The 13,059-nt window shown below is 42.9% G+C and overlaps 1 protein-coding gene across 1 annotated transcript in view; it reads right to left on the bottom strand.

The window, feature by feature from the left end:
* ALK (ALK receptor tyrosine kinase) overlaps window positions 1-13,059 on the bottom strand; it is a 737,626-nt gene that overhangs the window by 476,427 nt on the left and 248,140 nt on the right. Inside the window, exon 3 of the mRNA XM_006061052.4 lies at window positions 6,746-6,910. Within this exon, the coding sequence (XP_006061114.3) occupies window positions 6,746-6,910 (165 nt within the window). The remainder of the gene's footprint in view (window positions 1-6,745; window positions 6,911-13,059) is intronic.

The raw sequence follows: 13,059 nt of genomic DNA, 5'->3' as shown, positions 1-13,059 counted from the left end.
TTCCTAAAGGACTGGAAAGGGGCAGATTCATCAATGACTCTGGGGCTGGGCGACATGTCTTAGCAAATCCTGAAGTTCAGTTCCATTTATAGAGGACAGATGTCCTGCAGAGGCTCCGAAGTATGTGCATGATTACATTTATTTTAAACAAGTAAGAAGCAAAATAAGCTTTACCAGTAATATTATATAGCTAGAAAAAATATATATGCATATAATTGATGAATACACACATAGCAAGAGTGCTCAGAAATATTTTATTAATGGGGAATATAATAAAATAAAGTTTAGAAACCACTGCCTTAAAACAGAAACTCCATAGTAGACAGAGGGAACAGAATAGGTAGGGAGATTCTGGGAACCACTTGACATAGACAGTCCCAGTTTGGACCACCCCATTTGACACACATGAAAAGAAACATTGTTCTGTTCTGGAATGTGTGTGTGTGATTCCAATTACATTCTTCTTCTATTCCAGTTTGCCTATCTCTCTTGACTACTCTCCCAGCTTCAACAAACTGCTAAAACCAGAGGTCTTTGCTAAAGACTGCCTATAGAGACGAAGTGAGGGGAGCAATTACTGATCACCAGAAGCTAGGAAAGAGGCATGGGAGGGATTCTCCTGCAGAGCCTCCAGAAGGTGCCAACCACGCCATCACTTTGATTTCAGACTGCTGGCTTCCAGAACTGGGAAACATTAATTTCTGTTGTTTTAAGTCACCCAGTTTGTGTTTACTTGTTGCAGCAGCTACAAGAAACTAATGCAAAAGGGTAAAACAGGAGTGAACCTAAAGACTAAATGACCCTGCTCTACCACTGTGGTCCCCTATCACCTGTGGTAGCTTCGCTAGGCCTTTCAGAGCTCCAGAACAGTATTTCTCAACCTTTTTGAAAACTATTATGCTACCTAGATAAACAGAAAAATCTCAGGAGCAGAGTTTCATTCAGGCCGCCACACAAAACAAAATAAAGCAAAAACCTGAGAATCAGTGCCCTGGAGGAAAATTCAGTTGATACAGGAAGAATGTTGGCCCCTCCCAGCTGAATCTACTCCTGGTTTTACTGTGTATGCATCTGCGTGAAGGGTTGGGGAGGCGTTTGGGAGGGGGGCTGCTAATCTGCTTCCCATTTTAAAGCTAGGGTTTAGCTAGAGATCAAAATCTTATCTTGCTGAAGAAGAAAAATATGTTCCCTTGACTGCATTCCAAAATACCAGAAGGAGTAGACATTGAACATGCCCCTGGCACTTCTTAAAAAGTCATAGAACGCCTCAACCTGATGATTCCTCAAGATTTTATTAATTTATAATATTATGTTCCATCAAGATCATCACTTTTTATTATCTTGCTGCTCTGCATTGTATCTCCCTTATTATTCTCAGCTACAGGGGCCATAAATTAAAATCATTCAGAATTTATACTCCTACAGTTCATTATCTATGATTGGTATTATCTCACTGCCTTCTCTGGCCCCTCTATATCCCCTGACAAGAAATATTGCAATAGAGTCTAAATACCATCCAACCAATAAATGTTGAGTTAAAAAAAAAGGAGGGGGGGAGTGGAAAACCCTCTATTGAAGGGTACTCCATCACTCCTTCTTATCTCCATCAACAGCAATTCTTTCTGTCAAATGACAGAGAAATAAGCTTCTAAACAGTTGAGAGTTAGGTCCTTGCTTTGCTCCTGTCTGGACTGGACATGTCATTTTCTCTTCCTTTACCTTCTTCTACTCTTTCCCTGAAGGTCAAGGGACTGATGCTTCATGAGAAGCAACCCTACTTTAGGGAACAAACAGGTAGCAATGTAATCAATTGATTTCAAAAACAACAGGTGGTCCATTACTGGAAATTTTGAACACCTCTCAGTGACCTTCCAGAGGCCAGAGGCAGCCCTACAAAAGCTGGGAGGCTGGTCTTTTGTTTCTAAGACTGATCAAGACAGAGTATAGATACCTCCACTAGACCCCAGGAAAAATAAACACAAATATCTGACAACGATGAGATTCCCCCAAATTACATTTGGATGTGTGTGTTCACTAAAAAACTTGATAAAGTAAACTGGTGTATCCACAGAAGCTTTTGTCATGGTTGTTTCATCAATATCTTCAGAGATGTGAGATCCTACCACACTAGGAAGAGCAATGATTTTTCAGAGAGATGGAAATTGGCAACACTTGCTAAAAAGTGGATAGTCAAATCCTGACTGATCCTGAAAGAAAGCTGAATGCCAAAGAATTGATGCTTTTGAACTGTGGTGTTGGAAAAGACTCTTGAGAGTCCCTTGGACTGCAAGGAGATCCTACCAGTCAATCCTAAAGGAAATCAATCCTGAATATTCATTGGAAGGACTGATGCTGAAGCTGAAGCTCCAATACATTGGCTACCTAATGTGAAGAACCCACTTATTGGAAAAGACCCTGATGTTGGGAACACTGAAGGCAGAAGAAGGAGATAGCAGAGGATGAGATGGTTGGATGGCATCACCGACTCAATGGACTTGAGTTTAGCAAGCTCCAGGAGTTGGTGATGACAGGGAGCCTGGCATGCTGCAGTCCCTGGGATTGCAAAGAGTCAGACACGATGGAGCAACTGAACTGGACTGAACTGACTGATTCAAATAATGGGAAAGTTCACATTTAGTGCATGTCCTGGCCTTGGGATCTAGCTTTTTAGAAACATAAAGCCTTCAATATATATCCACTTTCAGGACCACTGCGAAGTCAGTATTTCTTCCTCCCCTCCTCTCCTTCCTTTTTTTCCCCCCTCTCATGATACTCAGCATAACATGTAGATGCTAAAGATCATAAGACAGAGTATGCTGCTGCTACTGCTAAGTCGCTTCAGTCGTGTCCCACTCTGTGCGACCCCATAGATGGCAGCCCACCAGGCTCCCCCATCCCTGGGATTCTCCAGGCAAGAAAACTGGAGTGGGTTGCCATTTCCTTCTCCAATGCAGGAAAATGAAAAGTAAAAGTGAAGTCACTCAGTCGTGCCCAACCCTCACCGACTCCATGGACTTCAGCCTTCCAGGCTCCTCCGCCCATGGGATTTTCCAGGCAAGAGTACTGGAGTGGGGTGCCATTGCCTTCTCCCAAGACACAGCATAGGGGAGGAGAAACAGGTCAGAGTGTGGCAAAACACAATCTATTGGCACTGCTTTAAAATTGTTTAAAAATGTAAAAAGCATTGATTTTCAGTTATAAAGTCTGACACCACCATCAGTTCAGTTCAGTTTAATCGCTCAGTGGTGTCCAACTCTTTTCGACCCCATAAATTGCAGCACGCCAGGACTCCCTGTCCATCACCAACTCCCGGAGTTCACCCAGACTCACGTCCATTGAGTCAGTGATGCCATCCAGCCATCTCATCCTCTGTCGTCCCCATCTCCTCCTGCCCACAATCCCTCCCAGCATCAGAGTCTTTTCCAATGAGTCAACTCTTCGCATAAGGTGGCCAAAGTATTGGAGTTTCAGCTTTAGCATCATTCCTTCCAAAGAACACCCAGGACTGATCTCCTTCAGAATGGACTGGTTGGATCTCCTTGCAGTCCAAGGGACTCTCAAGAGTCTTCTCCAACACCACAGTTCAAAAGCATCAATTCTTCAGTGCTCAGCCTTCTTCACAGTCCAACTCTCACATCCATACATGACTACTGGAAAAACCATAGCCTTGACCAGACGGACCTTTGTTGGCAAAGTAATGTCTCTGCTTTTCAATATGCTATCTAGGTTGGTCATAACTTTCCTTCCAAGGAGTAAGCATCTTTTAATTTCATGGCTGCAGTCACCATCTGCAGTGATTTTGGAGCCCCAAAAAATAAAGTCAGCCACTGTTTCCACTGTTTCCCCATCTATTTCCCATGAAGTGATGGGACTGGATGCCATGATCTTCGTTTTCTGAATGTTGAGCTCTAAGCCAGCTTTTTCACTCTCCACTTTCACTTTCATCAAGAGGCTTTTTAGTTCCTCTTCACTTTCTGCCATGAGGGTGGTGTCATCTGCATATCTGAGGTTATTCATATTTCTCCCGGAAATCTTGATTCCAGTTTGTGTTTCTTCCAGTCCAGCGTTTGTTATGATGTACTCTGCATATAAGTTAAATAAGCAGGGTAACAATATACAGCCTTGACGTACACCTTTTCCTATTTGGAACCAGTCTGTTGTTCCATGTCCAGTTCTAACTGTTGCTTCCTGACCTGCATACAAATTTCTCAAGAGGCAGGCCAGGTGGTCTGGTAGCATATCTGGATAATTACCACTTGTTCTTCTCTCCTCATCTCAGTGAACTTTGATCATAATTCAACAGTTATCAAATAAAAAACCTATGATCAAAAATGCATGTATACACAGGACTACTTCAACAGGTTAGGAATTGGGATCCAGAGACATCACTAGCAGTGGCTGAATGTGAGTAAGCCTGAAAAAGGGTCCACCCCAATAGTACAAGAAACCTAAGAATCACCTGATAAACTTATACAATCATAAAATAAAACAGAGCCCCATGGAAATCAAAGTTGCAATGACATACTGTATTTCATCTGCTAGATGACCAAAAATGACAAAGTCTGGCAAAACCCTATACTGGTAACGATGTAGAATCCTGGATGCACTAATACATCATTAAAGGGAGTATAAGTTGGTGCCACCACTTTGGAAAATACATTGGATTATGTATTGAAAGGGAAGGTGAACCATATGACCCAGAAATTCTACCCCAAGTTCTATGCTCTAGGGAAACCCTTGGACATGCACACACTCCAAGAGGCATGTGGTGGTGCTGTTGCTAATAGCATAAACTCAGAAACAACCCAAATATCTAACAACAGTGGAAGAGACAAACTGGTATTTTCATGTAATGGATCCAATACAAAATGAACCACAGCTATATGTATTAAAACGGGCAAATCACAAAACACTATTCCATTTATACAACAGGTTGCAAATCTAATCAATATGTTGTTTGAGGCTATATATATAAGGGGTAAGGCCATAGAGAAAAGCAAATGCATGATTAAACACAAAGTATGGGGTAATGGTTACCTTCGGGGAAAAGGAGAGATCTTTGATCTAGGTGGGAGAAGAAAAGGTTGTGAAGGAATTGACAACATTCAAATTCTTACACTTGGTGATGAGAATACAAGTACTGATTATGTCGTAATCTTTAATCCACACATATATATTATGTCTACTTTTTTGTACATGCTTGATTTTACAATAAAGTTTGAAAATCTATAGATTCCTAGGCTCTACTTCACATCTACTGAATCAGAATCTTAGGTTATAGCATTTAGACAGTATTTTTATAAGTTCTCCAGAAGATTTGGATGCACTATTGGGTAAGAGCCACTCACTTACACACACACACACCCCACATTACACATCAGTATCCAGGTGAAAGCAGCTTTAAATAGAAATCAAAGTCAAGAAATTTCAAGAGTGTCATAAAAATAGAAAAGGCCATCCTGGGAGAGTGTGTATAAAAGAAAGAGGCCTCACAGTTCAGGGCTCCAGGCTGAGGGGGGAGCCTGGGCGCATTAGTTACTAGTTTTTAGTCCTCATGAGCTTCCTTGAGCCCTCTTCCTGTGCGCTTCCCAGGAGCATCTGTCTGAGATAATCACCCCTAAGAACCGGGCCCACAGCAGCTCTCACCACAGCTTTTGCTATAAAGACAGAGGCATGATAAGGTGGAGAGTATTCCTGTTTATGACTCATCAAGGCAGACATCTAGACCTGTAGACCCACATGTATAAGCTGATTGTCAGCAAGCTGCTTCCCCTCTCTGAGCCCTGGTTTTCTCATCTGCCCTGTTGCCTTCGCAAAATTGGAACCCAATGAGACAATGCAGTTGGAAGGGCTTTGCAATTGGAAGTACTACTCTGCCATGCCCAGTAAATCCAGTACTATGTCAGTTATTAGTTCTTCCTAAAAGCTAGGAATACAGGCTGTCAATGCTGGGTCAGTAGAATTTTCTGGGTCCAAGGAATTGGGAGCTCTAAGATTTGCCTTAGAGAGACCTGGGGAAGGATTAAGTCTTAGTGCCTCTGTATCTCTTTCTAAAAACTCAGCAAATATTTATCAAGCATCCACTACTTATCCTGAGCCTATCTTTTCCAGTACTGATAATTCAGAAGAGGATGTTCATAAACAGCTCAGAACTATTGGAAGCACCTTACAGAACTAATATGCAGTCTGAATAGTCATTAATGGCTTTGAAACTAACATTTAACTCAGTTATACAACACACTCCAAATTAAGATTGCCAGATTCAGCAAATAAAAATGCAGAACACAATTACATTTGAATTTTTTAGGATAATTGGAATAATTTTTCAGTATAAGTATGTCCCAACTACTTACATGAGACACACTTATACTAAAAAAAAATCATTTGTTGTTTAAAGCTCAAATTTAACTGGATGTCCTATGTTTTAGAGATGACACCATTCTAAATAAACAAACAGGTTAACATTTTTTCAACATCTTACATTGGGAAATCTGCATGAAAGAGAGCTATGAAATCCTATTTCTAAACCCTTCAATCCAAAGGGTTGGATTGATCTTGAAACTGAACTTGTAGCGTCCTCTCCCTTGTATACTCCAAGGCATGGAAAGGCACAGATATTAAAAACAGGTTTCAAAGGAAACAGGACAGAACAGGGATGGAGAAGTCACAAAATTTCAAACAGAAATAGACATCCCATCCTCATCCTGGACCACTCAGGACACTTTGTAGTGTCCTCTACCCTTACCTCTGGGCATTTCCTTGGAATGCTCCGCCTCAGGCCCATCCAACAGGTCCATCTGAGAGGCCTCCTCAGAAGAAACATGGCGCCAGGACCAGCTCTGGTTCCCGAGGTTGTGCAGTGGAGGGGAATACTCCAGCTCACAGGGGAAGTCAAAGCTGCACTCCAGACCTGCAAGGAGCAGTCCATGGTCAGTGGCGCAAACTGTCTCCCAGATGTGACCTTCCAGCCCCACTCCACTCCAGGAAGTTGGCCTCCATCTCATCCAGGTGTGAGGAGCTATAAATTTCACAGGCAGCTTAGCTCCATATGGATGAGAAGGAGACTAAGAGATAAAAATAGTGTGCTTTGTATAACTTGGATTATGAGAGATGTCTTCAGGGAAGGCAAGTAGAAAAAAAGAGCTAAGAGGTTGAACCATGAAAAGATTTGCATCCTGTCAAGTTACTTGGCGACATGAAGAAGGCTTGAGGTCAACAGGTCAGAGCTGGGCTTTGCAACCAGAAAGGTGTGAATCTAAGTCAGGCAAGAAAATTAACCTCTCTGGCTTCAACCATCCTCTCTTGAACATTAGGGATGATAATTTCTACCTCTGGAGATTGCTGTAAGAACCAGAAGGATAACACAATATCTACACACACAACTGGTGCACAACTGATGCTCAGCAAAAATTCTTATCAGGCTCCTAAATAAGAAGAGAAGGCCAAAGGGAACTTAGGCTTCTCACAGCCCTGTTTGCCAACCATATCATCTATTCTTCAACCACCCTCCAGGGAGGAGCACAAAGGCTAGGATAGCTAATCTGAGTTCTATTCTCTCTTGGAGAGGGAGTAGGGAAGGTCACTGATTAGGGAGAGAGAGAAGAGGCAAGAAGAGGCCATGCTCTGGGACTTTGTATCATCTTTTCTGGGCTTCTTGGCAAGAATCATCACTGTGTCTAATCCTTTCACATCTGCTGCCCTACTTTTAAGATATACTCACCTTCTATTTCCCTTGCGTTGCTCATTATTTTCTACCCAATGTGGCTGAAGTGTTTGTACTTCTAGAAGGCTCTCAATGCTTGCTCATGGATCAATAGAATATGTGTCAAAAAGCAAATTAGTCATCTACTCTTTACTTCATCATCTCCATCTCCTTTTTGCCCTGGAGATGTGAAGAAAGGGACAATTTGATATAAAGACCATTGAATGGGACTTTGGAGAATTTTGTTGGTATCCAGGCTTCTCACATTTGATTGGTATCTTCTTCTCACATGTAGAACTTGGTGCCCTCATTCATAAATAAGAGGTTTAGACTCAATGATTCTAGAAACAATTACCCAGAGAAACCTAGGTTCCAGCTCCAACTTTGCCATTGATTTGCTGGTTACCTTGAATAAGCCACTTTACTTTTCTGGGCCTTAAGTTCCTCAAATACAGAATAAGACCCACACTAGATGTCTTCTAAAGTTCCTTCTTGATTTGACTTTTTTAAGATTCCAAAGTCCCTACTCTTAGAAGCGTTATAACTAATTTATTAAATCAATCTGTTTGGTGGTGCTAATGGGTAGTTTTAGTCACTAAGTTGTGTCTGACTCTTGAGACCGCATGGACTGTAGCCTGCCAGGCTCCTCTGTCCATGGCTTTCGCAGGCAAGAATACTGGAGTGGGTTTCCACTTCCTTCTCCAGTGGATCTTGCTGACCCAGAGATTGAATCTGCATCTTTACCACTGAGCCACCAGGCAAGCCACTAATGGGTACTAACTCCCAATTATCACTGTGCATTTTAGTAGCTTCTTCTGGAGCTACTGTTACCTTGATCTCCAAGACAAGTTCTCTGTTGGGAATTCCAGAAGGCAGAGGAGGAGTAGTGCCAAATCTAGTGCAGCTAGCCAGTCACCGGAATGTCCTTTAGTAACACCATAGAAGCTGGCCCTGCCCTGGAGTAGGAGTAAAATAATTCCCACTGACACTGGCCAAACTAAGTTTAGGGGGGAAGAAAAAAATCCTTCAATTACCCTTCTATTAAGTATCTTTCTACTTCTCAACCAGCAGAGATTTATGTACCAGCTGCTCTCCAGAGCTGCCATCCTCCTGGTCCTAAGGTTAATACCACTCGCCCTTTCACGATTCAGACAATTCACCTTTATAATGTCAAGCTGAAACAGGCAGAGCTAGGCTTGTTTGAGTTGACATGCCACTTGCTGCCTACATATTTTATCAGCCTTGAAGACTTTCTACATGCTTCTGGGGGCTGAGCTACTGCTATGAGCTAGTATCCATGAATTGTAGGCTGCCTTAATTTTCAAGACTTGCTTGCTAGGTCCCCAGTTTCAATAACAGAATGCAAAGAGAAGGGAAAAAAACCAACATTTTGTACTTTGTAGCACAAAATTATCCTTATAATGAAATGTATCTTATAATGAAAAGTATAGCCATTAAGCCTGGCTCCTCTGTGGATGATCAAAAAGACCCAACCACATTAGCGGAAGATCAAGTCAGAAGGTAGCCACCTCCACCCAACATCGACAACTATTGGTGCCTTTCCCAGAGCTTCAACTTCTGAAGCCCATCTTCCATCTTGACTTTTCTTCTCCAATTAAAGTCATCCTGCTTCCACGTGGGACAGAAGGGCGGCATGCCAGCTCAGACACTGCCTAGCAAACGTGCTCTGTGCGCATGTTACACAAACAGACAACAGAACGTGCCATCCCAGCCTCAAGTATCATCAATCCTTGGATCTTTGAACTCTGGAGAGACTGATGATCAGTTGTGTATGGATCAGATTCTGCCTAGTAAAACAGGCCAGGCAGATACGCCTATTATCAAATAGGTTCGTTTTGAATTCATACTCTGAGGCAGCTTCTCTTCAGCTGTCAAAGATGTACTTTGTGCTTTAAATAGAAATGGAGCCAACATTATTGCTTATTTGGGGTGAAATTAGATTGGGCTTTTCTACATTCTGATTTAATTTCTTATAAAATTTCAACACAGGTTTCTTCTGACCTAGCTTTAGTGCCTTTTGAGCAATAATATCTGAGACTTGTCTTTTATAAAAATGGCAGATTAAGTCTCATTTTCCTAAGCCTTTTCTGAGTTTCTAGATCTAGGGTGTTTCTTGGATCTCTCTCTTCAGCCCTCCTTGACTCTGTCCCCAGGAGATGGGTGCTATAGAGTCTCTCTTACAAATAGGACTCAGAGGAACTAAGGGCTTCAGTGAAGTGCTCAGCCTTAAGCAACCTAAAATGGCTGAACAGGCCCATGCCCAAGGGGAGGTGTAGAAACAAACATTCACCAACCCCAGTTGTCGGCCAGGGACTGTGCCAAAGAGATTTCTTATATCACTATATTTAATCTGCTGAACAAATTGAGAAGTGAATTGTGTTTTCTCTTTAAAGCTGAGGAAACTGAGACTCAGAAACTTTACTCTACTTGTACAAAGATGAAAGGACTGCCCTGAGGCAGAGCCAGAATGTGACCCAGGCCGACTAACGCTGAAGAGCTCACACCTCCACAGCTTCAGAATTTTAATCCAGGGCCAACAGATCAAATTAAATAATATATGAGAAAGCTATGAAGTGCTATGTTTTGGTTATTATTAGATACTATGTCTGTAACTTTGTCATATCCATAAAGGCTTCTATACTACCCTAAGGGGACAGATCTATATTTCATCTGTGTCAGGTCCAAAACTGTACTTTTCACATATCCGTTTAGAACCAGGAGAATCTACCCACTGAGAAAGAGCAATGAGAAAAAGACTTTCCAGAACCTGCTAATCACATAGTTGAAATCACTGCAACCAACAGAAAGTCACTTCCATCATGGAAGAAAGATAAAGTAATGGAATCTTCTGGAAATAACTGGCCTGCTGAGAGGAGTGTCAAGTGCTATCAAGGGAAAGGTCTTGGTAGAGCAGTGAGGGTGACTCCAGGCTCAGCCCTGCACACAGCAGCTGAAGGGCCTCAGAATGTCCATTCCTTTCTCTGCACCTGGCTTTCTGCAATTTGAAAATGATGGAGCATAGTCCCTCTCTGATGCTCTCCATTTCTGAATTCAGTGATTCTTATAGAGCTCACCGTGAGCCAACACAACCAAACTTACAGACTATTGGTCCCCTCACTCTGTCTGCCTCTAAATGAGGGCCTGCTGTTATCCCTAATGGGTTCCCCAGGAAAGGAGGTGGAATGTGCATCACACTCCATAGGGACTCAGTTTGCCTCAAGATTCTCAAAGAATTAAGAAGGAGAGTTCAGGCAGATTTTACAGATGACTGCCAGGGTGAGTGTGTGTGTGTGTGTATTCACACATTTTTATCAGTCTGTACCCATATTCTTAAATCTTCCAGGATATGAGTTATATTTCTAAAACTGAATTAACAGCTTCAAGAAATTGTTCTAGTATAAAACACAGCCATTCAGAAGAACTGTTCAGTAACCCATTAGAAAAACCCTATGGTAGCCCTTCCCAGAGAGATGCCCAGTTCCCTTGGCTGTGGTGAGTTGGCAGTGACCAAGCACTTTGAGACTGAATCTGGACTCGGGGAATGTGTGTGCTTACCACAGCAATCATGCTCAAGGCCTGAGCCTAGGAAGCCAGCCGAGGCTGCTCTGGCAAAGGTGGGAATCTTCCCAGCCTGAGCCACAGGAAGGAGACTGCATGGAAGTTTCAGGCACTGTCCAAGCATAACAGGGATAGCAGATGTAGTTTGGACTCTAGAGTCTTCTCTTGGGTGGACTTAGAAAATCCCACAGTCTTCCTTTATATCCAAACTGACCTCAAGCTTCCCCAAATCCCTTAGATCAAGATCCTTTGTACCTCCTTCACCCCAACCCTATAAATGCAGAGACCCCCCACTAGTTTCTTAAGTCTCCTTTAGACAACCCAAATTAAGGGACCAACAGCCTCCTTTAGACTTTAAGACATGTCTTCTGAGGCTGGCTGGTTTCTGGAGGCCACAGGTGGAAGGTGCCAGCCTGGGCAGGTTCATAGGAGCCCATTGGTTGATGTTGCCCAGCCTCAACTCAGCACAAGGAGTGAAAGCAAAACCACAGAGTGAAAAGCAGAGTCATAGAAAAAAGAGAGAAACAATATGTTTATCAACCCCGTGATACTTCACCCTTCTTCATTCTGTCTCTTATTACAAGTGTCCCAGGAGTCAAGCTTGGACTTATGTTCTCAACTCTGGCAGCAAGGAGTGTATGTTTATAGAAGAGCCCCAAGTGAGGGATCTCCCTGGGGGAGATGGAGAATTGTTCCAGTGGAGGAATTATGAAATTCCTCCATTTCATAATGGATAGCATGTATTGAGAGTTTAACATGGTCAGACACAATGCCAGGAACCCTATATCATTATCTTACTGCATTCCTATGAACTAAATGGGATTCGTATCTCAATTTGATAGAGGAAGACACTGGAGCTTAGAGAAATGAAGTCACATCTGAAGTCACTTACTCACATAGGAAGTGACTGACTTGGTTTCCACTGACCTGCTTCCTCCATGGGACCCCAAGGCCTTGACATCAGTAGCTCACTAACAGGGAATTATGAATTGAAAAGGCAGCAGAAAGACTTCCCTTTGTTCAGAGCCACAGACACCAGTAACAGTCAAGACCTGCAGTGAGGCAAGACAGGAACTGGAACAGGCAGGGTCAAGATGGAGGCCAGACAGGAAGCAAAGCACCTGAGCTGTCCTTAAAGAGTGTCCTGCTCCCCCCTTCACAAAGCCAGCCCTGGGATACCCTAGGCGAGGACTGAGTCAGTGTGTCCATCCCCAAGAGCCAAGTTTTACTCCCAGTGGGCATGACTCAGAAAGCCAAACCTACAGCGGCATTAAAGTCTGGGAATCCATGTTCATGTCTGTTTTTCCTGCTATCCTCTGTGGTATCCTTTGTGTTTCTTGGGTAGGCTAAGGGTCTCCATTAAGGGAACTGAGAGTGGGATGGGCAAGGTTTTTGAGCTATCTGGGGCCCACAAGAGAGTTTATTCAACTGTATACTCAGCCCTGGGATCTGCATCTGAAAACAGAATTAACAGGTTTGCTACTAGTTTAACATATGGCAACATAATTGTGATTTTTGCCTCGGGGTTATTTTCCTCTCTCTAGTTTTCTTGATCCAGTGCTTAGCTGCCAGGACGCTGATAGCCTGACATGGGGCCTGCAATCTCTCATTTGCTGAATGGTGGTCTCTATGGTCCCACCCAGCTCTGCAGTCTTTTCCTATGCATACTTGCCCATAGGTCTTATTAAGCAACTTAACACCATCAGGATTGTTTCTCAGGGATAGAGCACAAGTCCTGAGATTTGACTCCAGTCCTGCTACTTGTCAGCTGTGCAGTG

This window comes from Bubalus bubalis, chromosome 12, assembly GCF_019923935.1.
Source record: "Bubalus bubalis isolate 160015118507 breed Murrah chromosome 12, NDDB_SH_1, whole genome shotgun sequence".
Lineage (NCBI taxonomy): Eukaryota > Metazoa > Chordata > Mammalia > Artiodactyla > Bovidae > Bubalus > Bubalus bubalis.
This window is presented reverse-complemented; position numbering and strand designations above follow the sequence as displayed.